General features: G+C 33.3%; 1 protein-coding gene across 2 annotated transcripts in view; it reads right to left on the bottom strand.

Annotated features, from left to right (window-relative positions):
* Positions 1–26593, bottom strand: part of LOC119838691 (broad-complex core protein isoforms 1/2/3/4/5) — a 37731-nt gene extending 11138 nt beyond the window's left edge. For both annotated transcript variants that reach the window (XM_038364771.1, XM_038364770.1), the window contains exons 1-4: positions 26579–26593; positions 12743–12790; positions 1039–1252; positions 1–183 (exon numbers count right to left, since the gene is read on the bottom strand). In XM_038364771.1, coding sequence (XP_038220699.1) covers positions 1–183; positions 1039–1224 — 369 coding nt within the window. In that variant the 5' untranslated portion in view covers positions 1225–1252; positions 12743–12790; positions 26579–26593. The remainder of the gene's footprint in view (positions 184–1038; positions 1253–12742; positions 12791–26578) is intronic.
* Between the last annotated feature and the right edge of the window lie 531 nt (positions 26594–27124).

Genomic DNA, 27124 nt, shown 5'->3' with positions numbered 1-27124 from the left:
CCCCTGGGCGTCATCATTATGCGTGAGGCCGGAGACTCGCAGGACCTCAGCGGTCTTCAGGAAGGAGGACAGGCTCCTCTGGTGGACGTTCACCTCGCCGTGGTATATGAATTCGACCAGCGCGTGCAGGTCCGTGAACGCAACGTCTTGAAGCACGATCACTGGGTGCTTGCATGGTGTTGACTGGAAGGTTGGTGTGGTTTTAGGACCGTGGTGGTTTTGAATTTAATTGGAGAAGTTCCCTCCTGAATCTTTAATAACGGTTACAAAATCCTTGCTATTCTAAATTCGGAAGTAACTCCGTCTGTCTTATCTGGCCTGAATCACTGAACCGATACGGATGAAATTTGGTACATGTCATAAAATGTGTCACGTAAACTGCAAATACATTATTAACATTATACTAGCAGTCCGCCCCGGCTTCGTTCTTGGTATTTATGGCTTCACCCATTGAAGATGCAGCTCTCTTATAGTGAAAAAAATTGAAATCGATCCAGCAGTTTTTGTGAAATCATTACAAACATATATAAAGAACAAAGATTTTCCCTCTTTACAAAATAAGTTTAGATTTAAAAACAAAAATAATGTTTAATTACGTAATTATCATCTTATCATGATAAAGAAATCGTAATTATTTTTGATGCAATGAAATCAATTATCCACTCGAGTTTATTATATAATAGATTTCTATAGACATACTTACATACAAATAATGATCGATTGTAACAATATTTTCACATACAACCTAAATATAGCTAATATATAGCTTATGCTCCATATATATATTTTAAAAATTAAAAAAAAAACCATAAATACTCCTTGACTGACACTTTTTTGTTTTTTTATTTTCTCACGAAAATAAGGGATGGCCTAAATAATTTTTTCACTAGAGCTGTCAAGCAATGTAACGCACCATAATTCAGGAGTTCCTTATTACTTATACTTTTGTTTTTTTCGGGTTGCCAGTCAACTTTCCACTAGGTCTGTCAAACAATTTATTTAACACTAAATAAGTGATCCATAAGTTACGATGCTTACCTTCAACAATTCTCTGAAATACGGGCTGCAAGCCGACAGCACCACGCGGTGCGCCTTGAGACTCTTGCCATCACACGCGAGGGTGACGTCAACGAAGTCTTCATCATCACGAAGGTTCTCGAATGCGCTAGTTATACTGCTCTGGTAGTTGTTCCAGCGGAGGCAGAAGTGCTGTGTGTCCACCATTTTGTTTAGCGTGTCATGTGTCCAGGATCTGGTGGAGATTATACAATTAGTGGATCGATCAAGAAACTTAAGAAAGCTGTTATTATTGAATTTGAATTTGAATTCATGTTTCAATTGTATAACAGATTTTATTTAAATTTAATTAGAAATTTAAATAAAATTCTGTATGTTAGTCTATGACGCCTCCTTGGTACAGTGGTAAACGCGTGAGCGTAGAACCGAGGGGTCCTGGGTTCGATTCCCGGTGGGGACAATAAAAAAAAATGTCTCGGTCTGGCAGGACACAGAAGGCTGATCACCTATTTGTCCATAAAGAAAATCGATCAGTGAAACAGATGTATATCATCTGCCCCATACCCCAGTAGGGGACACGGGACTTCACTTTTTATCTTAGTCTACTTCATACAGACCAGCTTACGGCTTTAGATTACAATGGAGCAAGCCGCATGTTGACACTAGCGTAATGCAAAAAATACATAAAACCCTCAAATTGGGTCACACTAAGCATAACTCGGACGTTGGACGCTAACAAAAAAGCGTTTTACGCAACAAAATGTTTTAGTGGATTCTATGTAAAAAAGTTGTAATTTTATTGAAATCATAAAGTTTTAATACGATGAGCATATTTACTAGACATCAATTTTCGAATTCTTTCGAAATTCTTTAATATAGAACTTTACCCCGGCCTTACTTGATGAGGATCATAGTCAGACGAAATTTAAATGGGACCAGACGGCAGGCACCAGCTTTCAAATAAGAAAAGAATCATAAAAATCGGGTCACCCAGTGAAAGATTATGACTGTTTTAGTCTGTCTGTTTTTCACGTCTAAATTACTGGATCGATTTAGATAAAATCTCACACAAAAATAGTGCGACCTTAAAAAGTACATAGGCTAATTTTTATTTCGGAAACCTTACGGATATGATAACTATGAGGATATTACTCCAGATGAGATATTTCTTTGACTATGCGGCTAAAGCTAGTTTATAAAAATCTCTTCTATATTAAGCATTGCAATTGTAGATTTACTACCTTTAAAAGCACGTAATATAATATCCTACTAATATTATAAATGCGAAAGTTTCTAAGGATGTGTGTATGTTTGTTGCTCTTTCACGCAAGAACTACAGAATCGATTGCAGTGAAATTTGGTACGTAGACAGCTGGACAACTGAAATAACATATAGGCAACTTTTTATTCCGATATTCCTACGGGATACGGACTTACGCGGGTGAAACCGCGGGGCACAGCTAGTAATATTATAAATGCGAAAGTTTGTAAGGATGTGTGTGTTTGTTGCTCTTTCACGCAAAAACTATTGAACCGATTGCAATGAAATTTGGTACGTAGACAGCTGGACAACTGGAATAACATATAGGCAGCTTTTTAACCCGCTATTCGGATACGGACTTACGCGGCTGAAACCGCGGGGCGCAGCTAGTAACATACAAAAACGAACTAAAAAATTTCACGCTGGCTTCCACATAATCACGGTGGTCCATAGCGCATTTCTAAATCGTAATATCGCGAAAGACACCCGATCTATCATTGTTATCAGAACGGTCAGTGGGTTCTATTGTCTACGATTTGTTTAAAAACACGAAACGAATCTTTTGCTGAATATGACCATTTTATGTGTGGCGGTAAAGTTGATATTTGCTGGGCGTCACTCCTGCGCAGTTGGTATGTGATTGGGTTAAGTGTATTGTGATTAGCGTATGCAATTGACTTGAAGCATGTTTTATGTGGAATTTTATGTTAATGAGAATTTATTCTAATTATTTATTTCGTTATTTAACGAACTGAAACAACTGGTTTGTTATTGGAGCACTCCTAGAACACAAAATGCTTGTATCATATGCTACTTATCCTACTAATATTATAAATGAGAATTTGTAAGGATGTGTGTGTGTTTGTTGCTCTTTCACGCAAAAACTACTGAACCGGTTGCAATGAAATTTGGTACGTAGATGGCTGGACAACTGGAATAACATATAGGCAACTTTTTATCCCGATATTCCTACGGGTATATTATAAAATCGCTCCGTTGCGATATGAAAGTGAGACATACAAATGCACTTTACCATCAATTATTTTAATATTTATCAACTATATTTATGTTAAAATAAACAATAGAAAAATGTTATGCATTTTAAAAAAAGTATCGCAGTCTTATATTAAATAAAATTTATGCCCAAAAAACCATAAAGATAGAGAATTTCTTCTTACAAAGAATATGGATGTTCCATACACATTCTCCAACAGATAAATAGATACGGATGAAATTCGAACGCAGTGATAGATTGCAATACGAAATAGTCTTTAAGACTTATATAGACAACAGCTTGTAACATGCTAAAAGTGTTATGGAAAATTCACTGATGCCTTTTTAAAAACAATACTTCGCACAATAACAACAATTCACAACGTGATATACTTAACAAAATACAACTCTTTTGTATTGTAAATCACGTGTTGTTTGAAGCGAGTATTGTTAATGTCTAAACTTTAACTTATTCTTTAAGAATTCCCGAATTTGTATGGCCGCAAAGTTCAGCAGAAAACGCTGTTATATTTTATATGACTTCTGTGTATATATATATCTGTATATTGTAGTACAACCCTTTTCGATGAGTTAAAAAATAAATGAGATAAAGAATATGAAATCACTAGCTGCGCAATGCGGTTTCACCCGCGTAAGTCCGTATCCCGTAGGAATATAGGGATAAAAAGTTGCCTATATGTTATTCCAGTTATCCAGCTATTTACGTACCAAATTTCGTTGCAATCGGTTCAGGAGTTTTTGCGTGAAAGAGCAACACACACACACACACACACACACACACACACACACACACACACACACACACACATCCTTACAAACTTTTGCATTTATAATATTAGTGGGATTAGTAGGATTCATAACACTTCTGTTTGAGATTAAAATCTTCATTCGTTCGTTCTTTTAGTCCATTTTTCTGAGCAACTGGAATAACATAGAGGCAACTTTTTACCATGATATTCGTAATTCGACTTACGTGGGTGAAACCGCGGGGCGCAGCTAGCAGTTATAATAGTTCGAGTCATGAGTTGAAGCTTATAAGTGTGTTCCTTATAAAGTCCACGTGGAAATGAATAGAATTAGTTTCGATCTGTAATTCCGTCTATCGCTTCACAGCATAACGCACAGCGTTTTCCCAACAAGAATAGCTGTTGCCATAAGCACTACTTATTATATAAATTGCACAATATATTTGCAATAAGACAATATAAAGAAAACAATATAAAAACGGGTCACGTTTGATAATAAAGCTTCCACATTCTTGCAGATAGTGGTGTTATGACAGCTGTTAATTATGCATTTGGCCTATTTTTTCCATTAATTGCTACATTTATTAATGATAGATGTGGACAGGCAATAAAAAGTAAATAATTTAAGCACACAGTTATTATGCGAATGGGACAAATTGTAAAAATATGACATACATACGTAATTTTATATATACTAGCTGTGACTCACGGCGTTACTCGCGTAGTACCCGGTTAAACAGCCTATGTGCTAATCAAGAGTATAATCTATCTCTGTATCAAATTTCATACAAATACGATTAGCTGTTTTCGCGTGAAAGAATAACAAACATCCATCTATACTGATAAAATATCAAGTTTATTGTTATTATTTATTTCAATTATTTAATATAGTTTATTATTATTTATTTCAATTATTGTATACTGTAAAAATTTCATTAATTTATGAAATAAAAAATAAATTAAACTAAAACGTAATACGAATTTAGTTATATCAAATTCATCAACTCAAATTCGTAAAATCAGCTGTGAATCTTGTAAAAATTATCCAAAATATTTAAATATCGTTGAATAGAAATGGGGAAGTGTAAAATCTAAATATATTAAAACCAACAAAAATTAAATACATTTTTAATATTTCCCTCGTAAAAAACGGTTAAACTCGCCTTTGAAAATGTAATAAAATTATACATGAAATAAAAACTAATGCTCAAAGCTATGCTTAGACTAGATTTCTAAGTATTTTTTTTTTTTATATAAAGGGTGTCGTGTCGCAATGCAAATGTGCCATTCAATATAATGAAAAGATTCTAGGCTTTGTGCTGCTGGCCAAGTTATAAGCGGAGCGGATAGCGATTTATAAAGTCGAAGTATTTTCTTTCTTAATGTCTATTTTTACACAGTAATAATAATAGGGTCATGTGTTCACAATTTCACGTCAAACGCCTATTTTGCTTGAAAAGGAGAGGCGGGGGTAACCAGTTCAAAGCTGGAACCATCCCAGCTCCACCATAAAGCTAAGCTTGTGAGGGCTGCTGGAAGCCTCAGAGAGGGACTTAGAAGAACACTAGTGCCTTGCCCTGTACTCCGCAACCACCGTACAATGATGACGTGGACTACCGTTTCTTCAGTCGTCATGCACGCTCTACATGCTGTAAGTCATCCCTAAGTTAAAGGGATGCTTATTGAAGGGACCATGCCCTGTAAGAGTGTGTTTATACGTAGTTGCAGTCTTCGCAACTTAATTAATTAAATTTTAGGTGAAAAAATGTTCAAATATTCAAGTATCTTTATATTAATCCGGAAAAGAGTCTCTACTAATATTATAAATTTGCAAGTAACTCTATGTCTTCTTCACATCTTAACCTCTGTACCGTTTATTTTTCGCTGTTTCGTTACAGCGATATTGGACACGAGAATGGGATAGTTTTTATCTCGAAAAAATCCCCTGGAAACGTATCATATCTCTTGGATAAATCCCGGACTGTCTATTTACTACTTTTATCTCTAGATTTATTCAACTAGACTTCTTATAGAAGCACTTCTGAATCATAACATAGTATTAACATTAACCACCGGTTCGGAAAGCAGTTTCTACAGACAAGAACCGGCAAAAAATAAAGTTGCTCCTTTAAAACAATATCAATTTTACTATTTTATTCTATAAAACAATTGTACATGATGATTTAATGTCAATGAATGTGTTTTATTTTCATTATATCAATTTTTTTCCCTACTTTTCGGGAAACTAGTACTACAGTGAATAGTATCGCTTCCGCCTATGACTTAACCCCAAACCGTTGCCCCTACTTAACCAAACACCATCCATCTTTTGCTCAAAAGGTTTTTAACGCCTTTGCGATTGTTTCATTATATAAAGGTGTGTTACCTTGTCCGTTTATTTTAATATCAAATCCGATTTATTTAAGGATTATATTTGTGTAATAGTTTTGTATATACAAGGGGACTGTTAAACAGAATTAGTAATTGTTAAAATTGTTAGATATCACTGTATATATAATTTTATAATAGCATTATGGTGTCTGGTTTGGGTATTTAGTTCACTAGAATCTAGAATAGATGGCGTGGAGGATCTTTTATGTCTTACTGCCTTATAACTATCTAGATATATTTTATATTGTGTAACTTGTGAGAAAAATGAATACATATATTTTATTCAGGTAATATTTGAATTGTAAATAGTATTATAGTTTCAGATCGACTGTTTGTTCGTTGTGATTTAATTCAATAGGTAATTTAGCGATTTAAAAATTTCTTTCACATTTAGAAAAATGCATCTTCATTGACAGGCTATATACGTACTACGGGCGAAGCCGGGGCGACCAGCTAGTAATACACATTCAGTTAAATTATAAATAAATTAATAATTATTATTATCAATGCATTTAAACTTGGTGAAATCTCATTTTTAAGATAACGAATATTTCTGACCCGTCATCTGTTATGATATAATTCTAATGCCTTTAATCATAGTTTGTGATTTCTTATCAATGAGATATCGATTTGGCTAAGCGAGTGTCGGTCGAAGGAAATATATAATCTGTATAATTTATTGCGTTTTCAAACCGACTAATAAACGTTCTCAATTCGATAGATTTTTTTGGATTTGTTACCTTAGGAATTTCGGCTGGGTGAAACGATTTTGATGGTATTTTTGTTATTTGAAAGCTGACGCCACCCGTAAGTACAATTCTACCTAGTTCTCACAATTTGAAGGCAGTTAAGGTTTCTGTCAAAAATTACAATTTTTAGGTACACATTATGTAAGTAGCGTAAAGACTTCTTTAATTTTTCTTTTTCTCTTTAATTTTTATAGTTTTATGTTATCTGTGGTAAAAAAAGATATTTTCGTAATACGGTGATCGTAAGTAGGTTTGTGATGAATTAAAATATCTATATACATATACATAAAAATACAGAATGCAAATATTAAAAAGTTATGCAAACATTTGTCTATTTGTTTCAAAATTAAAAAAAAAATCTAGACTGGATAGGATCTAGAAGTTTGTTATTTGGCGTCCATTGTTGCAAATTTTATATTTATTCAGCATTCTATGAACAGTTTTTAATTTCAAAATGAACGTTTCACAATATTTCATAACGTTTGCATAAAAGTTCATCAATCGTCCGTTTTTACTTGTATATTGGTAAGCTTTAGCCCCCAGCTTCGTTCATGTATACAGGTTAGGCACTTAGGTTATCCAGGTATGTGTTTATCTATATGTCAAGCGTGGTGAATTGCTTGATCATCGGAGGCCCGTGCACCAGCAGTGGACACATGAATTATGAGCTGATGATGATTACATGGCCACACTCTCATCTTACTGAATTCTCGTAAACGGCATTGGCCGATTCATGTCTACAGACGAAACCGCGAGGTAAGGCTTGTATTTCAGTAATAAGCAGTCTGACATCCTCATCAATATAAAAAAAATTACGACCTATGTATTCTCGGACTTACATATTATAAAAAAAAAATAAAAATAAATGGCCAGTCCATCTCGAAGGAGTTTCGTTACAAACATTTTATGAATAAAAATTAGAAATAAGTTGGTAAAAAGAATACAGATTAGTAAAATATGTGTGGTAATTGATATTTTGATACTGTAAATATATAAATAAAACGAATTTTAACGTACGGATCTCAAATTCTTATCATTTTGCAATAACATAAAATGCATACATAGATAATGTGAATTCTTATTTATAAAAACTTTATCTACATTATAGATTATATATTGGAATATGACACTTTTCGGGAGTGTATATATTTCATTCCTTAATGACGTCACGTTTAAATTTAGAATTATAAGTTGTTTTATGGGATTCAATTGAGACCTTTGTGTCGCAATTTCGTGTCAGATGTCATTTGAGAAATATGTTTTATTTGGGAATCCTGTTTGCATTTCAATTATGGTTTATTTTGTCTTACCTGACTCTTACATCAAATTTTAATACAAAGGTTATTTCTATATTTCGTTATTCATTAAATTATATATATACATGACGTCATAAAATGGCGCAGCAATAATCCTATTCTTGTTCTATTAATTTTATTCTAATAATCGCATTTCTTTATTCTTTCTCTGTTTCCAATAACAAGAACAATTTTTAACATTTTAAAATAAAACGAAATTAAAATAAAGTAGGTCAATATATTTAATACAAATATCTTATGTAATCAAGAAGCGATAACTTCTCTAAGGACTTATTTCGTTTTTCCCGACTTCGAAGATACATATTGTATCGTAATTCATATATCTAGACTTCAAAAAGCGGCAAATATGAAATTGTCTTTAATGGAGTGCATGTAATTAAATTGTTGACCTTACAAATTAAACGAATATCGTTATTTGACGGTCAATGTCGAAACATATATATTTCATTTATTTATATATGTATTTCATCATAATTATCACATGCCATAACGGGTTTCGTTCAAAACGTTGCGGATAAAATATCTAAAAACATATTGTATTTTAGGTATATTTAATAAATTAGACCTGTCGGGAATGCGATAGCCACACGTTATCGCGGTTTTTTTTTGTAAATTTAGCGCTTTATCAAAAACCTAGGCTACCTGATATCTTATCACGCGTATAGTTTAGGTTTCAGTGTGATTCTAGTGTTGAAGCTAACGAAATTTTTGTGATAAATTACATGTATATAAATCGTTTTGGTGGGCAAATTATTACTCTGCTTTCATACATGTATGGACAATCCAAAGAATGTTGTCGTTTAAAAACCACAGGACAGTTCTATGGCATAATTGTTAATGACATATGAAAAATTAAAATGTAAAATTGACATGTTTTTAAAAGAGAAACTAGAGAGTTTCTTGTCGGCTCTCTGAAATTATTTACCATACCGGTAGTAAATGGTAATTTATGTATTTTGAAGATTCAAAGGCTTACTTCTATTACAGGATGTAAATGTCTGTTTGTTCGTTGACTTGGTAATCGCGGAATAGTTTAAACATCGTATTTGTATATAGAAATTAAAGAATTTTCAACGCGATTTATTCATTATATTATTAACCCGACGTTTCGACTTACAGCGAGCGTGGTCACGGGGAGACTGGGTCTCCGTTCAGTCTAAAAACCGTTAAGAAGTCTTTAATTCTAACAGTACAATACTATCGTAAAATCAAACACAAGAAAATACTATCGTATATGTAATTTATATATATTTAAAACATTTAATCTCTACAGTAGGTGTTTTTGTTTGTGGTTAAGTGGATTCACCTCTAAACATATATGGAACAAAGAATTATTCATCTAACAAACTTTGCTATGTATGAACACCGTCTTCGACTATATTAATTTAAAAATTTCATCCGAACCGATGCTGTTGTTTCATCATGAAACTGCAACAGACATCCAGACTCGCACATCAAACTGTAACACGGATAGATGTACATCAATTATAGCATATATTTTTCTATTTGCTTTGAAGATATATCGCCATCTGTATAATCGCAAAAGACCTTGACTATTTCCAATGTATTCAAAGACACGGATATAATTATTTTTTGTTCAATTAAAAGTATTCATTAAACGGTTTATTTTGTCATTTGTACATAGATTGTTTTTTAATTTCAATTTATGTTGTAAAACGTACTTAGATTCAACTGATAATAGGATGAATTTTCCGCCATTTGTGACGTTATAGATTATTTTTTTGCGTTTGCTGCCTCAGAACTATCGACTGGGTGAACCGATTTTGATGACTCTTTATTTTTTAAGAATGGTTAATTGGTATTATTGAAATTTGATCTCCTTCTGACAAATTGAAGGTGGTTTACTTTTCACCGAAAACAATAATTTCTGCTATGACTTGTGTTCTAAGAATAAACAGATTTAGTATATTAACTATGTTACGAAGAATTTATACAGAATAGCTCGTTTCTTTTTGATAAGAGTAGTTAGGTCGCGGCGTTTCAACTCTGACACTAGCTAGATAAAGCCTAAATTTTTAGTTCTTAACCGATAACGCACAGCGATAGTGCTCAAATGTAACACTATTGTTTAATAATTATAAGCTTATTACTATTACTTATTTGACCGACTTCAAAAAAGTAGGAGGTACTTAATGTGGCCGAATTTTGTTCTGGGTTTGTTTGTCTGTTTGTTTTTGAGTGCGTACAACGTGACCTACAATGTGATCCCATAGAAGCATAGCATTCGGATGCTGCTATTTCAGGCGGATCTTCTGTGGGCTGTGATATCTTCCCCGGAGCGAGCTGGTCCAATTCGTGCTGATGCGTGCTCGACTCCAAGACGCTTGTTATCTTATCATTAAAAACAAGAAAGTCAGCACACCGGACTGTGGTTGGAAAACTTGCAACACGGTATTTTAGTTTAAATTTAAGATTTCTTAATATCATTAGCATGTCATTATTATTAGACCACCTCCTTGGTACAGTGGTTAACGCGTGAGCGTAGAACCGATCGCTCCTGGGTTCAATTCCCGGTGAGGACGCAGAAAAAATAATGTCTCGGTCTGGCGGGACACAGAAGGCCTATCACCTACTTGTCCGTAAAGGAAATCGATCAGTGAAACAGATGTACATCATCTGCCCCATACCCCACTGGGGTCACGGGACTTCACTTATGTCATTATTACATTTTCTTATTATTTTACAAGTCTAAAATAGACGCTTTAAAGATAAAATCGAATCGTCTCACTTGCTCTTATCTAGTATACGTAAGGAAATTATTAAATTCTGACGATCATAATCAGGATAATAATATAAACTCATAAATTGTTTGTCTTGTAAGGTTTAGATTAATTCTGGCCGATTCAAGTTAGACAAAATCGAGTCTAACGGAGTCGGTTACATGCAAACATTCAGATGAACCTAACACTAGCGTGTTAAATACTATATTAAGGGTTTTAGCATAGAAAAGATAACATAACATCAAAATCCAGTCTTTTCAAAAGCTTTACGCCCACAAGAAAACATTATTTAAGAGCCTACAAACATTATTTTATAATAACTTGTATTTGAAAAATGCTCTGTTTTGTTTAAAAAAAAAATCCCAAAATTACATTTCTAAAATTTATACTGTCTGAAAAGGATACATATAAGCTGTTTCAAAAACACAGAAGCATACATACCGTTATATTTTAAAGTCGGTAAACATTAATACTAAATACGTACCTAGTTCATGAAATTAAACACTAGATGGTGTCGAGAAATCTACAACTGTACTAAGCTCAAGTTACATCTTATCTCTTAAAAATATTATGCACTTCTAATTAAAATGTTTTAAATTGTTTATCAAAAGAGATAAGCGTATCTATTGTTGCGTATTGGTATGGGGTTTTATATCTGTAAGGTTACGTGAATTATTGATGCATTTTTGTACGATTTAATAAATATAGTTTAAAAACTAAAATTCGCTTAAAATATAGAGTATACGTAAAGGGAAATATATATAAGATTTACTACGAATAATGAAAATAATGTAATGTCACCTATCCTTGATAAGTGTATAAAGATTTAATAGAATCCGTTCTTTCAAGCTGAGTCTAAATCGAGTCTAAAGGAGCCAGTTACATACTAACATACAAATATACAAGTGAAGCTCATGAAAGCACGACTATATAAACACTGAAATTCATAAATACTTCTCTTATAAACGTGTCGTTGATTAAAGTCATTGAAAACAGCTTTCAAGGCAAAATAATTTACACATTTGTGTTTTAAGAGCGATCTGAAATTCTGTCGTTAAAACATAACTATTGAAAAGCTTTATCGCTAACGGGAAAGATGGTTGGGGTTTCCCTAATGTTGTTTAAACTGGTCTTACATTCAATTATCGAAGTGTTTTCTTCTAGTTACATTTAATTATGTGTTTAAATAAATACTGTGAGAGTTGATACGCTTCGCTCGCTACGGAGAAGTACCACCCTCTCCCCCACAGAAAACCGGCGAGAGATAGTGGCATGCCACTGTGTTTCGTACGGTGAGTGGGGGAGCCGGAGGCCCGTTTCCTTTTCCTCACCCTTCCCAGTCCATTCATTCCCTTCCTTTTCCTTAACACATTAAAAGTGGGCAGCGCATACCTCTGCAAATGTTCGTGGGCTGTGGTGATCGCTTACCATCAGGCGAACCACCAGCTCAGTTGCCCGCTATGACATAAAAAAAATATCTCTAATATATGTCTTAAATTGAACTTACCTTAAAAATTATGTATTGTCCGCTTGAATGTCTTCGTTTTGTTTATATCTGAAAATAAAAACAATATATTAATTACTTATAGAAAAATGGCCATCATCGTCATCATCATCAGCCCATGTGTTCCCACTGCTGGGACACAGGCTTCCTATGTTCAGACGAATTTTTTGAATCTTCATCATGCCGGTTTCCTCACGACGTTTTCCCTTTATCGTAAGTCCGACTCGCACCTGTCCGATATTTTTTTTCACGCAATGAACTTGTTTGTGTGTGCATTTTATCGTAAACGGCTTAGGGCATTTTCAGTGACGTAAGTTTTTATGTGTATTTTTTAAGATTGCTAGTTTAAAAAAAATGCATTAATATTTAGAAATTAAAAACTTTTTAACGGATTTTAAACGCGATTTATTCATTATATTATTAAACCGACGTTTCGAACACTTTACAGCGAGCGTGGTCACGTCCACCCATTCAATGTAATGAATAAATCGCGTTTAAAATCCGTTAAAAAGTGTTTAATTTCTAAATGTATAATACTCGCGTAAAATCAAACACAAGAAAATACTATGCATTAATATTTTATTAGTAGCAAATATTAGTAGAATATTTTTACTACTAGAAAGTATGCAGATGAAACAAAAGGCTTATTATGTATGTCAAGTTAGGTTTAAAGTACAGTAAGTAGTTTTATTAATAGTCCATTTAATTAACATCGCTTATATGTTATTGTGAAATAAGGAAAACAGTTATAATTAAACAATCCAATAACTATCAATGAGTTAGATACAGTTAATTAGCTTACGAATTGTTTGTCTGGTGTTATAGTTTGTGTGTACGGTGAGAATGGCTGGAGAGATATGGATGTGATTGGGCTCATTGACAGCTCGAAGATAGCTCAACACAGGTACTAGTTTTTCTTTTATTGGTTTTTGCTAGAAATGAAATTGTACGTTATTTAATTTTTTTTAAATTTTCTTTGTAGTTGAAACCAGATATAATGCTCTGATTTATAACAAGATGAAATAGTTGAATAATTTAATGAAACAGGGTATTGTGTGTGTTGTCTGTTATTATCAAATCCCGCGACATTTGCTAATTAAATATAACAATTGCTTATTTATGCAGTTGTAAGCACATTGCTCTACTTGCCTACATACGCATTTAAGTAATTACTTTATTTAAAATATAAATTTTTAGATGGATGTTTATGATATTTGGAGTTAACATTTCTCCTCGGTTCAGTGGTTAACGCTTTACATTCACAGAGTCTTGCGTTCGACCTCGGAATATTAAGTTACATTATAGGCAGATCTTTATTTAAAGATTTATAAGTACAACTCAAGTAAAATGTCCCCCATACCCCAGGGGAATATCTCAATCTGAAATCTTCGTCATAATAATAGTTTACAAACAAACCCGCGCACCGAGCTAGTTTCAAACGAAAGCTTCACATATGTGGCACATAAAGCCTCCGTTACGTAATATCCGACGAAACCTCCATTCACGGCACACATGCACGCCACGCACACATAGAAAATAGACACGCAATTGGCCGACTTTCGCTTTCATTCGAAGCCTACATATTTGGAATTCCACATGCTGCCTGCTGATTGGTCACTTGCCGTGTGACCTTGGTCGCGATTGGTCGAATGCCGCCCATGTACACCTTGTTTACGGAAACATAACACATATTTCCGTCCTTGAGAGTTAGGTATTCGCGTAACCTTTGCTACCTAACGTTAGAGGGCAGATACAATTTATAATTTACGTATGTAGATTTATGGTTTAAATTCAATTGCAGCTATGTTATTTCTTAACGACACTCCTGATGTTTTGGGCAAGATACCTATTTCCTAAGTTATAAAAAACAGTTTTCAATCGACTTCTAAAATAAATTCTCAATTCGACTGTTGTTAGTTGTTATTTCAGGACTTTCGACTGGGTGACACGAATTTGATGATTATTTTTGTGTTTGAAAGCTGCCTTCCACGTGGTGGTCAATAAAATTTGATCAATTACTGACAATTTGAAGGGAGTTTGGTTTTTGCTAAAAATAATTACCAGTATCAAACACTTTCGTTTATCAATACAATGCTAAATTTATTAGAATAGTAGTAAATTTAATAGAAATAATTGTATATGAAAATACATTTTAATGTATTTCCTATAATCACATATATGAGGCAAGTATTAAATTTAATTGATCAGTATATTTTTAACTTATTATAAAACTAATCTGTACATCTTTTTCACCACATTCTTTACAAAAAAAAAAAAAAAAATCTGTTGGAATTTGAAGAAGTTTGCTTGTTTTTCCCGATTTTTAAAATAAATAACTCACAAAATACGTAATAATATGTACCTACGAGTTAAAAAAACAATGAACAATAGCATTTTCAACAGTAACGACTTTGTATACAAAAATTCAAGTTCAAAAAACGCAATGTACAAGCATTGTTTAGAGTACATTGCTCCTGAAACATCGCTCCAATGTACGCACCATCTTATCGGGCAAACGGTGGAACGTTTATTTTTTATAACCTCGCAATCGTAGAAATGCCAAATAACTACTGATCCAAAAACGTTTATGGGATGATAAATTTTATCTTACCACGCTCTCGTACATCAGTATTATTTAATTTAACCTTGTGTAGTCAGTTTTTTTTTTCTCATTACATACGTCACCAGTGACAGTTCATTTTGCCGCCAAATTTTCTGTCACTGTCACGTTTCATTCATGCTTGACGTAAATGAACGTCACTTTTTCGAACGATTTCAAAAATCGTAGGTTCCGAATTCAGATACATTTTTTGCATTTGTTATATCAAAACTTTAGACTGTGTGAACCGAATAAAATGATTTTTTATTAGAAAGCTCGTGCCTTTTGTGTGGTCCCGTTCAAATTTCTTCTAGTTCTGGCAATACGAAGGTGGTTTAATTTTTAGTTAAAAATAGTGACTGTAGAAAAAAAAAACGTATAAAATTGTATTTTTTTGTGTTTTAGATGTAAATTTCAGTGACTATTTTCAGCGATTAAAACAAATACAATAAGTAGGTGTCAATTATGAAAAGAAGCTAGGACAATAATAACTTCGCGCGGGAGTAAAAATAAATTGTTGAGATAAATGGCGATACAGAAGTTTATTATGTACACTAGATAAATCCTTCCTTATACCAGTTCCTTGACCCGGCCAACGACTTTGTTGATATTTTTATTATTTTCAACCGACTTCTCAATAAGAAAGGTTCTCTAGTACTTTTTGTTATTATGTTACTCGACGACACCGTGGGTTTTCAACCAATTGACGTGATTCTTTTTGTGTTTGGTAGATAATTGACCTTTCGGGTCATTATATTATCTGGAGTGGTACCTCCCCATGGTCAGTGGGCTTCTTTGTAATAAATAATCAAACAAATAAATCTCTTCAACATTATAGAAAAGTCTCGTGTCCTCTAGTGGGATATGGGGCTGATGATGTACATCTGTTTCACTGATAGATTTTCTTTACGGACAAGTAGGTGATCATCCAACTGTGTCCTGCCAGACCGAGACATTATTTTTTTGTGCCCACCGGGAATTGAACCCAGGACCCCTCGGTTCTCGGTTAACCACTTTAACAAGGAGGCGTTCTCAACTACTCTAGATCTAAATTATAATTCTCATAATTATGTGATATAACTCTGAATAACCTAAAGCCTTAATTTTCAAACTATTTCGATGTTTTAGTGACATGCGAAATAAAAAAGCGATGTTTTCTTATAATCATCTGCCTACATGCCGTTGATATATTTACTATTATTTATATTTATATATTATAATATTTACTATTTATAAGGTTGTTGACAACATAGTATAAAGCAGTCTCCGCTGTCCCTGTGTATGTATGTACCTTAGAGACTACACAACGGATTTTGAGAGGATTTTTCTAATAGATAGATTGATTCAAGGAAAATTTATTTGTATTACTTGCTGATCCGGGAAATGCTGTTCTGCCTTACTCTTAATATTAGGGATATGAAAAATAGATGCTGGCCGATTCTCAGACCTATCCGATATGCACATGAAATTTCATAAGAATCGGTCCAGCCGTTTCGGAGGTGTTCGGTTACATTGTGACACGGGAATTATATACAAGATAACTATCCTACTAATATTATAAATGCGATAGTTTGTAAGGATGTGTGTGCGTTTGTTGCTCTTTCACGCAAAACTACTGAACCGATTGCAATGAAATTTGGTACGTAGACAGCTCTACAACTGGAATAACATATAGGCAACTTTTTATCCCGATATTCCTTTTGGATACAGACTTACGCGGGTGAAACCGCGGGGCGCAGCTTGTATAAGATAACATCTATTAATCTACTCCGAATTAGATAAACAGCTACATAAATCGGATACATTCGTCAATTTTTCTCTTACGTGAACTCTCTCGAGTCAAACATAGCATGTTGTATTTACGCACTTACTATATAGATAGACGTTAGCCTATGTTTGATGGACTAATATTTATTTGGTGTATTAAAAATGTGATAACTGTAGCTCTAGTGATGTGTACTCGTACGATAAAACCGTAGTTTGGTACCTTGTCGATGGTTTGTGTGCGGGCCAACGTTGTTGGAGGTTTGGAAGTGAAACTTCTTTAGAATCGTTGTGATTTCAAAACTGATGCAACGGAAAAAACGACAGGTAAGAGACGCAAATACAAAAATGTGTAGAATGAAGCCGGCAAAGAATGAGACAGAAATATACATACTATTTTATTCATTCTTTTGTCGATTTACTGAAGTTTCACTTCTATCGTGTGTGAATCGCACACACACCTTTTTTTTGTTTTTTTGTTGTTATAATTTGCTATATGGTTACATAAATTCATCCTTGAAACAAAGGGACAGGTTGGTGTTGTGAAATATGGTAAAAGCTTTTTTAATTATTTGATTATTGTAGTTAAATAATGTAATATTGGAAATTATATTGTATTAAGTATTGCAGTTTTATTTCGTATATTAATTATTTTGCAACAAATTAAGACTTCAATAAATTCATATTAACACGACATTGATATTAATAATTTGAATTCCTGTTACTATCGCCGAATTCTGAAAAATGCGAGCTTATCAGCGCGAGATGCTGTAATCATTTTATCGATAATCGATACAATTCACGTCACAACACTAACCTAGGGCAGGGCAGTTATCAGCAGATTGCGAATATAAAAATATATATGATAAGGTGTGCCGAATTACTAGCTTGCTATTCAGAAAATGTGGAGCACGTGTAAGTCTGTTTATCAGAGACTAGACAACTTTTTATATTGATTAGGATTGACGGGATGAAATAATATCCTTACGTATACTAAGATCAAGGGAGACATATTAGTTGATTCTATCATTAGACTACCTACGCCCCGCGGTATCACCCGCGTAAGTCCGTATTCCGTAAGAATATCGGGATAAAAAGTTGCCTATATGTCATTCCAGTTGTCCAGCTGCAACGTACTGAATTTCATTGCAATCGGTTTAGTAGTTTTTGCGTGAAAGAGTAACAAACACACACTTCTTTACAAACTTTCGCATTTATAATATTAGTAGGATATAATAGAAAGTAGGATAGTAGGATTGTATTTTTATGTGTATTTATTAATATTTACATAGTATAAAATAAAATCAATTTCTTCGTCCCTATGTATGCTTAAATCCTTAAAACTACGCAACGGATTTTGATGGGGTTTTTTTTAATAGATAGAGTGATTCAAGAGAAGGTTTATATGTATAATAACATCTACTAAATCACTACGAATTTAACGTGTGCGAAGCCGCGGGCGGTAAGCTAGTTATTTATAAAAGTTATTAATGTAACCAAATCTTTTCGAAGGTTTCGAAGGTTATCTCTTACAAACAAATTAAATCCAGCCTCGTTAGGTTATAAAGTAATATAGTGTAAGTGAGATATTGCATTATTATTTGCATACATTGTCAAGTCGTTTCTTAGAAAACTATTTACTCTTGAAATCTCATCAAAATTTGTTCATTTGATAAATTTTTATAACATAGTGCTGAATTCAAACTAGTGCATTTTTATTTTTGCTATGAATTCATATGACGTATTTTTTCCCTGTACCCAACAAAAACCGTTCCAAAAATGCATCCGAATTGGTCGAGCCGTTCTCGAGTTACGCTCAGCAACACATTTGCCGATTCATTTATATATATTTATTAAGAACTACATTCAGAGCAGTTTAATTTCTAACACTGAACCATTATTTTTTTTTTTTTAAATTAAATACTTCTATATAATTTTGCAGCCGCAGTCAGGTGGACAGCCTAGTATAGAATGTATTGCCGAATGTATATCAAATGCGTCAATATCCTTCTTTGTTTATTTTATTCGATACATGGTTATGTGCGTCCGGGCGTAATGCAAACACTAGTAGACGTGAAGCTAGACTTTTAAATGCACTTAATTGTACCTTAGGTCTCTATTCATATATAGCTATATACCTTAGGTCTCTATTCATATATATATAATAACTGGCTGGCTTTCCCCTACACGTATAATGTCACTTAGTGAAGCTATCGAATGGTGAAAGGTTTTTATAAAACGGTCCAGCAGTTTTTGTGTGAGAATATTACAAACATACTTCTGTATAATTTCTCTTTCCTCTATAATATTAGTAAAGTATATATTTAGATAAATAAAGTGTCAATTATGTTTATTACACAATCGTCTTTGATTAATGTAATATTATTCTCGGTAAATAAGGAATCATTTAATTTTGTTTTATAAATCTAATAAATTCGTCCCGTGTCCCCTAGTGGGGTATGGGGCAGATGATATACATCTGTTTCACTGATCGATTTTCTTTATGGACAAGTAGGTGATCAGCCTTCTGTGTCCTGCCAGACCGAGACTCTTTTTGTCCCCACCGGGAACGGAACCCAGGAGCCCACGGTTCTACGCTCACGCGTTAACCACTGTACCAAGGAGGCGGTATAGACTATGACGAACAATACAAAACTATAGACTATTTATTTGGTTCTATCATTGAAGCGAGTTTTTCAATATATTAATTTAAGAAACAATCCTTCCTACTATCTAATCCTACTATCCTACTAATCCTACGAATATTATAAATGCGAAAGTTTGTAAGGATGTGTGTGTTTGTTGCTCATTCACGCAAAAACTATTCAACCTATTTGAAATATGGTACGTAGACAGCTGGACAACTGGAATAACATATAGGCAACTTTTTATCCCGATATTCCTCCAAGACACAGACTTACGCGGGTGAAACCGCGGATCGCAGCTGGTCTTTAACAAATTTATTAAACTAATATATTGGAAAAAGCATTTATAATAACGACAGTGATACCCAATTAATTTCACTACAAAACCTCAATGAAATAAATGAAAAAAATTCATAAGAACATATAAAAATCTAAACACAGCAAGTCATTGTTGTTTTTCTAATAACGATTGCTTCAGAACTATCTAACTCCTGCTGCAGTGAAATGGACCTTATTGCTTTGTTATAAGGGTCATTATGTGTGTGCATCTTGAATATAATGGATATGCGAACACATCGTTCTTATTATATTGGTTATGTAGAATTTACTTGGAAAATGATTCAGAATAACTAAACAATGATGGATTATTCGCGGTTGTGCAATGGTTAACGACTTGGGAGGTCCCTGGTTCGAATTGTTTTAAAATGTTTGTGTATATCGATTATTTATATAATATTGTATTGATAGAAATATGTATGTGATAGAAAAAAGTTTTATCAAATTAATTGGAGCCTTTTCTAAGCATGAGCGATGACATTGTTTATCATTTTTTTAGTTATGAACTTATAATTATTGTTATGTCTGTCTCTCTGTTTCGGATAATCCTAAAATTTACATAATAACAGATTGAAAGCTTTTCTTTTTTATATTGTTTAGTTTATTAATAAAAGAGAGTTACATATGAATATTTTTGATCCATATATCTTTAAATATTTTTGTTATTCTGGTACATAAGCTACATAATTCGAAAATATCATCAAAATTCGTTCATTGGTTTTCACGTAAAAGACTAACAAACATACATCTACTTTATTACCAAGTATTAAACACGTACCCGTGTTGATTAATAAACAAACATGCATACTAAAACTTTCGCGTTAATAAAATTAGTCTAGAAAGAGCAATTTATAATATGTTTTACCAACAATAAATGAATATAACATATGAAAATATCCGAAATTGTGTTCCGTTATCATATTTATTAAAATTACGTTTAAATCCAGTAGTATCGTAGTTTTTAGTTTCCTGTTTAGGTTTCTGTCTAGTCTGATAGTGCTTACAGTCGCGTCCAAAAGTGTCTACGTTGTTATTTCATTATTTTCTATATTTTTACTTTTAAAGTTCAAATATTGATTTTTTATTTGATTGTACATTCAGTTTCAGATTTTACTTACAACTTTTGATACTGTCTTAAAATCGGTCAAGTGCGAGTCGGACTCGCGACACTAAAAGTTCTGTAGACATGACTAAGGGCAGCTACAAGATATTAAGTCACTCCATCCAATCCATGACAGTGTCAATGATATATGATAGATAGACAGACAGATGGAGGAACAGTTATGTTTCAGTAATAGGGTCTGATACTCTTTAAACACGGAACCCTAAAAATCCTAAAAATCGTAATTTAAAAATGTATGAAATTTCATCAAATTTTCATTAACATTTTGATTTAATTATTGTGTTTTGTTTAATTAATAAACACTTAAACTTATTTCTATAAATTAGTTTTTTCGCGCACAATTATTATATAGCAAAAAAAAGGATACCTAAAAACATATTTCTCCCTAGACACTAAATATTAAAAGGGAACAAACAATTCCCTATCAAATTGGTAAAGAATCACGCGAATCGGTTGAACCACGGAGTTATCGTCTAAAAAACAAAAAAAAAAGTACAGTCAAATAGAAAACCTCTTTAACCTCGAATAAAACTATAATTCATATTACTCTCACGCCTGTACATGTATTTGGTAATGATGTTTTTGAGGAAAATTAACATAATAGTTAAATTATTAGTCATATGTTATATATAATTAAAATTACAATTCGTTTTCGCTGCATTTTGCATAAATATTGCAAGTTAATTAACGAATTTAAACTCAAACAGTTTATATTTCTCTTAGTCTCTATTTTAGAGGCGATATTAAATCATTATGTCTTTGAGGCGAGGCGATATTATATATTTATCTTAAACAGTCCTCCTACTAATATTATAAATGCGAAAGTTTGTAAGGATGTGTGTGTGTTTGTTGCTCTTTCACGCAAAATCTACTCAACCGATTGCAATGAAATTTGGTACGTAGACAACTGGACAACTGGAATAACATATAGGCAACTTTTTATTCCTATATTCCTACTGGATACGGACCTACGCGGGAGAAACCGCGGGGAGCAGCTAGTATATTGTAAACTAACAGGTTATTTACCTATTGGTTTATAATAAACTAGACGCTCGTCCCGGCTTCGTCCAGATATCAAGCTTCCTTATTTGTCCTAAGGGGGAATGTAATCGAGATACAAAGTATCCTAGCACCCAAGTCTATACATACCGTGCCTGAATAACAAATTTCATCAAAAACTATTCAATAGTTTCAGCGTGATTGACGGACAAACATCAAATCTGTATGAAATATGGTATAGCGATAGATTATAATCTGGATTCGCTCATAGGCATTATTTATCCGCGAACCACGCGAGTGACGCCGCGTGTTACAGCTAGCTAATGTATCAATCATTTTCGTATACAGTTTAAAAATGCAATAAAACATAGCTTTAGATTAGACCTTGTCGAAGGGCACAGGTACCTAGTACGAGAAACAAAACCTGAAGGGGTGAACTGTAGGGTGGAAGTGGCTGTGGGGGATCTACCCCGTAATATACAGTGTGCAGGATCACACTGTATACGCTGTCCATATGTTATCGTATGAAAGAAATCCCCTCGAAACGGCTGGACCGATTATAAAACCAGCTGATAGACCCAAGAATTTACTGGTCTTAAAATTCGAAGGTTGTTACTTCGCTTATATACAAGCACATTTAAAATTATATTTAAGTAATGTTCCAAGTGCATTTAAATTTAATTAATTATTTGTAATTAAAAAACAAGACCGCGATGCAAAATGATCTCACTCGGTAATAGATTTTTTTTTTGTTTTAAATATCAAAATAAACCCTAATTAAATTACGCGTAAAAACTATAAAAGAAAAAATACTACGAAAAATATAATAATCACATCATTAAAAAAACATCGGAAATCTAGACGCAGTTGCTATCTAGATTCCGAATTGTGGAAAGGTGGCTGAATTAAAAACAATAAGAAATTTATATAGACATAGTTTTTTTCAACATAGAAGTGCCGGTCAACGGTCACCGTCGCCGTGAGTGGGACTCCAAAATCTCAAATTTGACTAAATGATGACAATTAAAAACCCACGGTGATATAAAAACAAATTCTAAGAGAGCCATCGCTTTTAGGAACGTCGGTTAAAACTTCAAATGAAACAATAATACAGAGAAAAATAATTCAACCAATTTAAAATATAATTTTCAAGTTCCTGCCTGAATTTTTTTACATTTTATGTATTATTCAGTTGTTTCTAACATCCTCTTGAAACAAAACTCTGTCGCGCTCCGCCCGCATCCCTAAAAGCCCTTACAATTGTAAAAAACTTTCGTTTCATAATTTTTCGTTGTGTAACTAACATTTTTGACCAAAGCAGCGCCCATAGTTTTAGCGGTGTAACTTTTTCAAACTTGTTCAAAAGTTTAATTCGTTTTTTGTTAAAATTTCAAGCGAAACTGTAGGTAATCTCGCGTTGTGTGAAAAATATTTGAAAGCGCCAAAATTAATATTCACTTTTAAAGTGGGCTTTTATATCAGTTACACTATTTGCGGTAATCTGTGGGCAATTGTAATTTTTGACACTACGCGGCTAAAATTGGCGGGAAATAAACGGGAATTTCGTTGCGAATAAAATTGAATTGCTTTAGCTAAAATACTTTTAAGAGCATTAATGCTCTATTGTGAAATTCTTGATTCATCTGTTTTATGGTGATTTTATGTTAGGTTTTGTGCTATTTTTGCACTATAATGTGCAAATCATTTCAATTAAAAAATCATAAACCTTAAAGTTGTATGGTTGTCTTTCCTTTATTGGCGATTTATATATGTAAAACGATATAATATAATAAAGAAATATGTTATTAAAAACTATTAATTTGAATTACATGCATTTAAATGTATATACTTTAACTAATCATTATGATACATTATTATTTATTTAATTTGTTTCCTTCTTTATTTTCTTCTTTTTTCTCATTATAATTTAAATAGACTGCACCTAATATACATTTATACTTCAACCTATAAAAATTAATATATTTTACTAGAAAAAAGGATTTTTATAGCTTGTTATAAATAGTTTCAGTATGAAACTATTTGAACTATATTTTCGAGGAACGTAAATATAAGATGAAACCCATCTAAGGAATCTACAAGAGACCTCTACGCTTATATATGTAGATTTATATGTTAATCGAGATATGATTTTGATAATACTCAAATATTAAATAACACATTTTTAATAGATTACCTTTTAAATGTATTTAAGACGAGAACGAGGTGTAAAAAAATTATAAATTAACTTTTCCTCTCCATTAATTTTATTTTTTTCTATATTCTTTCGCAAACGTTGTAATATATTTATAGAATTTTAACAGTGGACGGTTTTACTTTTCGCGAAAGTTCAAGAAGTTTTTTTTTAATGTTTTATCTGTGCTCCATATTAAAAAAGACCTAGATCGTAGTTACATTCGTCACCAATGTCATTTATTATCGTCTGATTAAGATAACTTCCATAATTTGATTGAATTTAATGTAATAGTTTTTGCACTTTCTTATCTGCTTAGATTATAGATAATTCGTATAAATTTTCGTTGCACAATTATTATTGCGAATTTTATTATTATTAAAATGTGTATAATTTTTATTAAAAAAAAAAAATTGTCAAACGTCAAAAGTTGGCCGTTTAGCCGCCTTTTTTAATTTTATTCGACGGAATTTAAATTCAGCCTAATACCAAACTTATCATACAGAGTAAAATTATAAACGGACGCGTTGTCCTCAATAAGGTTATCCGAAAGACTCTAACACATTTTTTTGTGCAAATAATTTTATCTTCGTGGCTCGACCTTGCTCCCAGCTATCGCCGAATTTTACTAACCACGTCATGCGATAATACGTACCATTAATAGCTTTAAACACACACAACACTTCACTAAATAAATAAAAAAAAAATGTTTGCTAATATCCGAACATTTCACTGGAGCGACAGTCCGGAGAGGATGTATTTGCACATCACTCGTTGGCCGGCGATTGCCGACTGACGGCGCGCACGCAATGTTGTCAAAGCCCCCCCGCGCTGTGAAAATGGCGCGAAAAAATGGCGCGCGTTTTGCGTAAAGGGGTGCGTTCGGCGAGGCTGTATGCTAATCTCGATTTTTTTCCGGGGTGGGGTGGGATGCAATTAAGGCGCGTGCGTAGGGCTGCGATTAGAACGGAGACGGCCGGAATGAGTCTTTTACTTTTTGCCTAGTCTGGTGTAGATGTATCGATCCGTTGTCTGCAATTTTTGTTTTTGGCTCAGCGCTGTTTTGCGATTATGGCGCGGCCGTATGCTCCTTTTTTAATTATACGTATGGGACTAATTAAAAATTATTTTAATTGCTCTGATTGACTTCAATTTCGTATGTTTAATTTATTTAATTGAATGATAATATAACCTATTTATACACAATTACGTACGATTTTTTTACAAAAGCATTATATTATTTTTTGCTTAGAAGTCAATAATTTTCATATTTTAAAGCATTTTTTATATTTATTTCTGCATTTAAAATACTTACAGCAAAAAAATATATAACCATAATTATTTGCGTAATTTCCAAATTTTAAAATCAGAACAAATTTGAGCGCGGCTTCTCGTTCCAAATTGAAATTTAAACTAGAGAACCAGTTTAAATATCGTTGTCTATAACATGTTAGTGCTACAATAGCTAGGGTCTTGCAACGGCGAGGTTGCTGCAAGCTCGCGCGTGCAGGATGCCCGCTCACGTGCGAGATGAATAATGAACGGTTTAAATATGGAATGAGATAGTGTCATAATTGCCCTTTTCGCAAATGAGATGGCGATAAAAAAATTAAAGTTGAACTTCGTTGCGTAATTCTATTTTAGTTTCAAAATTTGTTCCATAATTCTTTTTATACATTTAATATTTGTATTTTTCAGTTTGTTAATTTATAAAAAATATTTTGAAAGCTTCCGGGTGTGAATAAGCATTTACAATAATAAAAACCGGTCATTCACATCTCATGTTTTCGGATAACACTTTCGTCGTTTCTCATACTTATTCCCAGTTGCAGAATTTGCATATTGCTATTGTTAAAATTATATTCTAAAAATCCGGTCAATGGTCGGAGATGCATCGTTACTATTAATCTAATTATTTATGCAGAATTTTCTAAAAATCGAGCTCGGACCAACCTTGCAGTTTCGCTCCACCCCTTGAGTTTAACTTCTTATTTACATCATAATATGTCCACTTACGGTCCATTATTAAAAGCTCAAACTAATTGATTTTAAGTTCTGACAGTTTCGTATATAATTATAATTTTAGTGAGCGTAATAAAAACTTTTTGTGCAGTTTAAAATTTTGTATATACAATCTATGTTAGAAAAATACTGGCCGCTAAATTTAATTAAAAAAACTTACCTTCAAATCTCGCCTCGTTGCATGGATAAAAATTTAAAAATAATAATAAATAAAACGTCAACAGTCACAATGTCCGGCAACACAACAAGAAAAAAAAAAAAGAAAACTCAAAGCCGAAAACACAAGCGCGTGTAGAATAGTTTAGAAGTGATTGTCCAATGGCATCAACGGAGAGCGACCAATCATTCGCGCGGCGGCCACACACGTGTACTTTATAAGTTTTGCGAAAGTTCCGCGCGCGAACTAAACGGTATCAAATCGGAATATACCGGATGGTGATTGCGATAATTTTTTTTGGGAGCGTCCACCCGTCCGGTCGGGTCCGGCGGGTCTGCAATATTAACACGAGCGGCGTCCACCTTTTGTAATGAAACGTTCACACATGCTTCCGCATTACCGTCCCGATGCCATCAATAATGAAGCCGGGCGGGCAAAAAACAAAACGGGCCACCTCACCCGGCGAGGCGCCCGCCGACACTACAGCCTCCTCGTCAAAGATCAGAATTGCATATCTGGGTTGCGTTAATGAGCGAGGGGTGGGTGAGG

The sequence above is a fragment of the Zerene cesonia genome, unplaced genomic scaffold, assembly GCF_012273895.1.
Source record: "Zerene cesonia ecotype Mississippi unplaced genomic scaffold, Zerene_cesonia_1.1 Zces_u004, whole genome shotgun sequence".
In the NCBI taxonomy this organism is placed as follows: domain Eukaryota; kingdom Metazoa; phylum Arthropoda; class Insecta; order Lepidoptera; family Pieridae; genus Zerene; species Zerene cesonia.
Note: the sequence above shows the minus strand (reverse complement) of the source record. Positions and strands in the feature narration are given on the sequence as shown.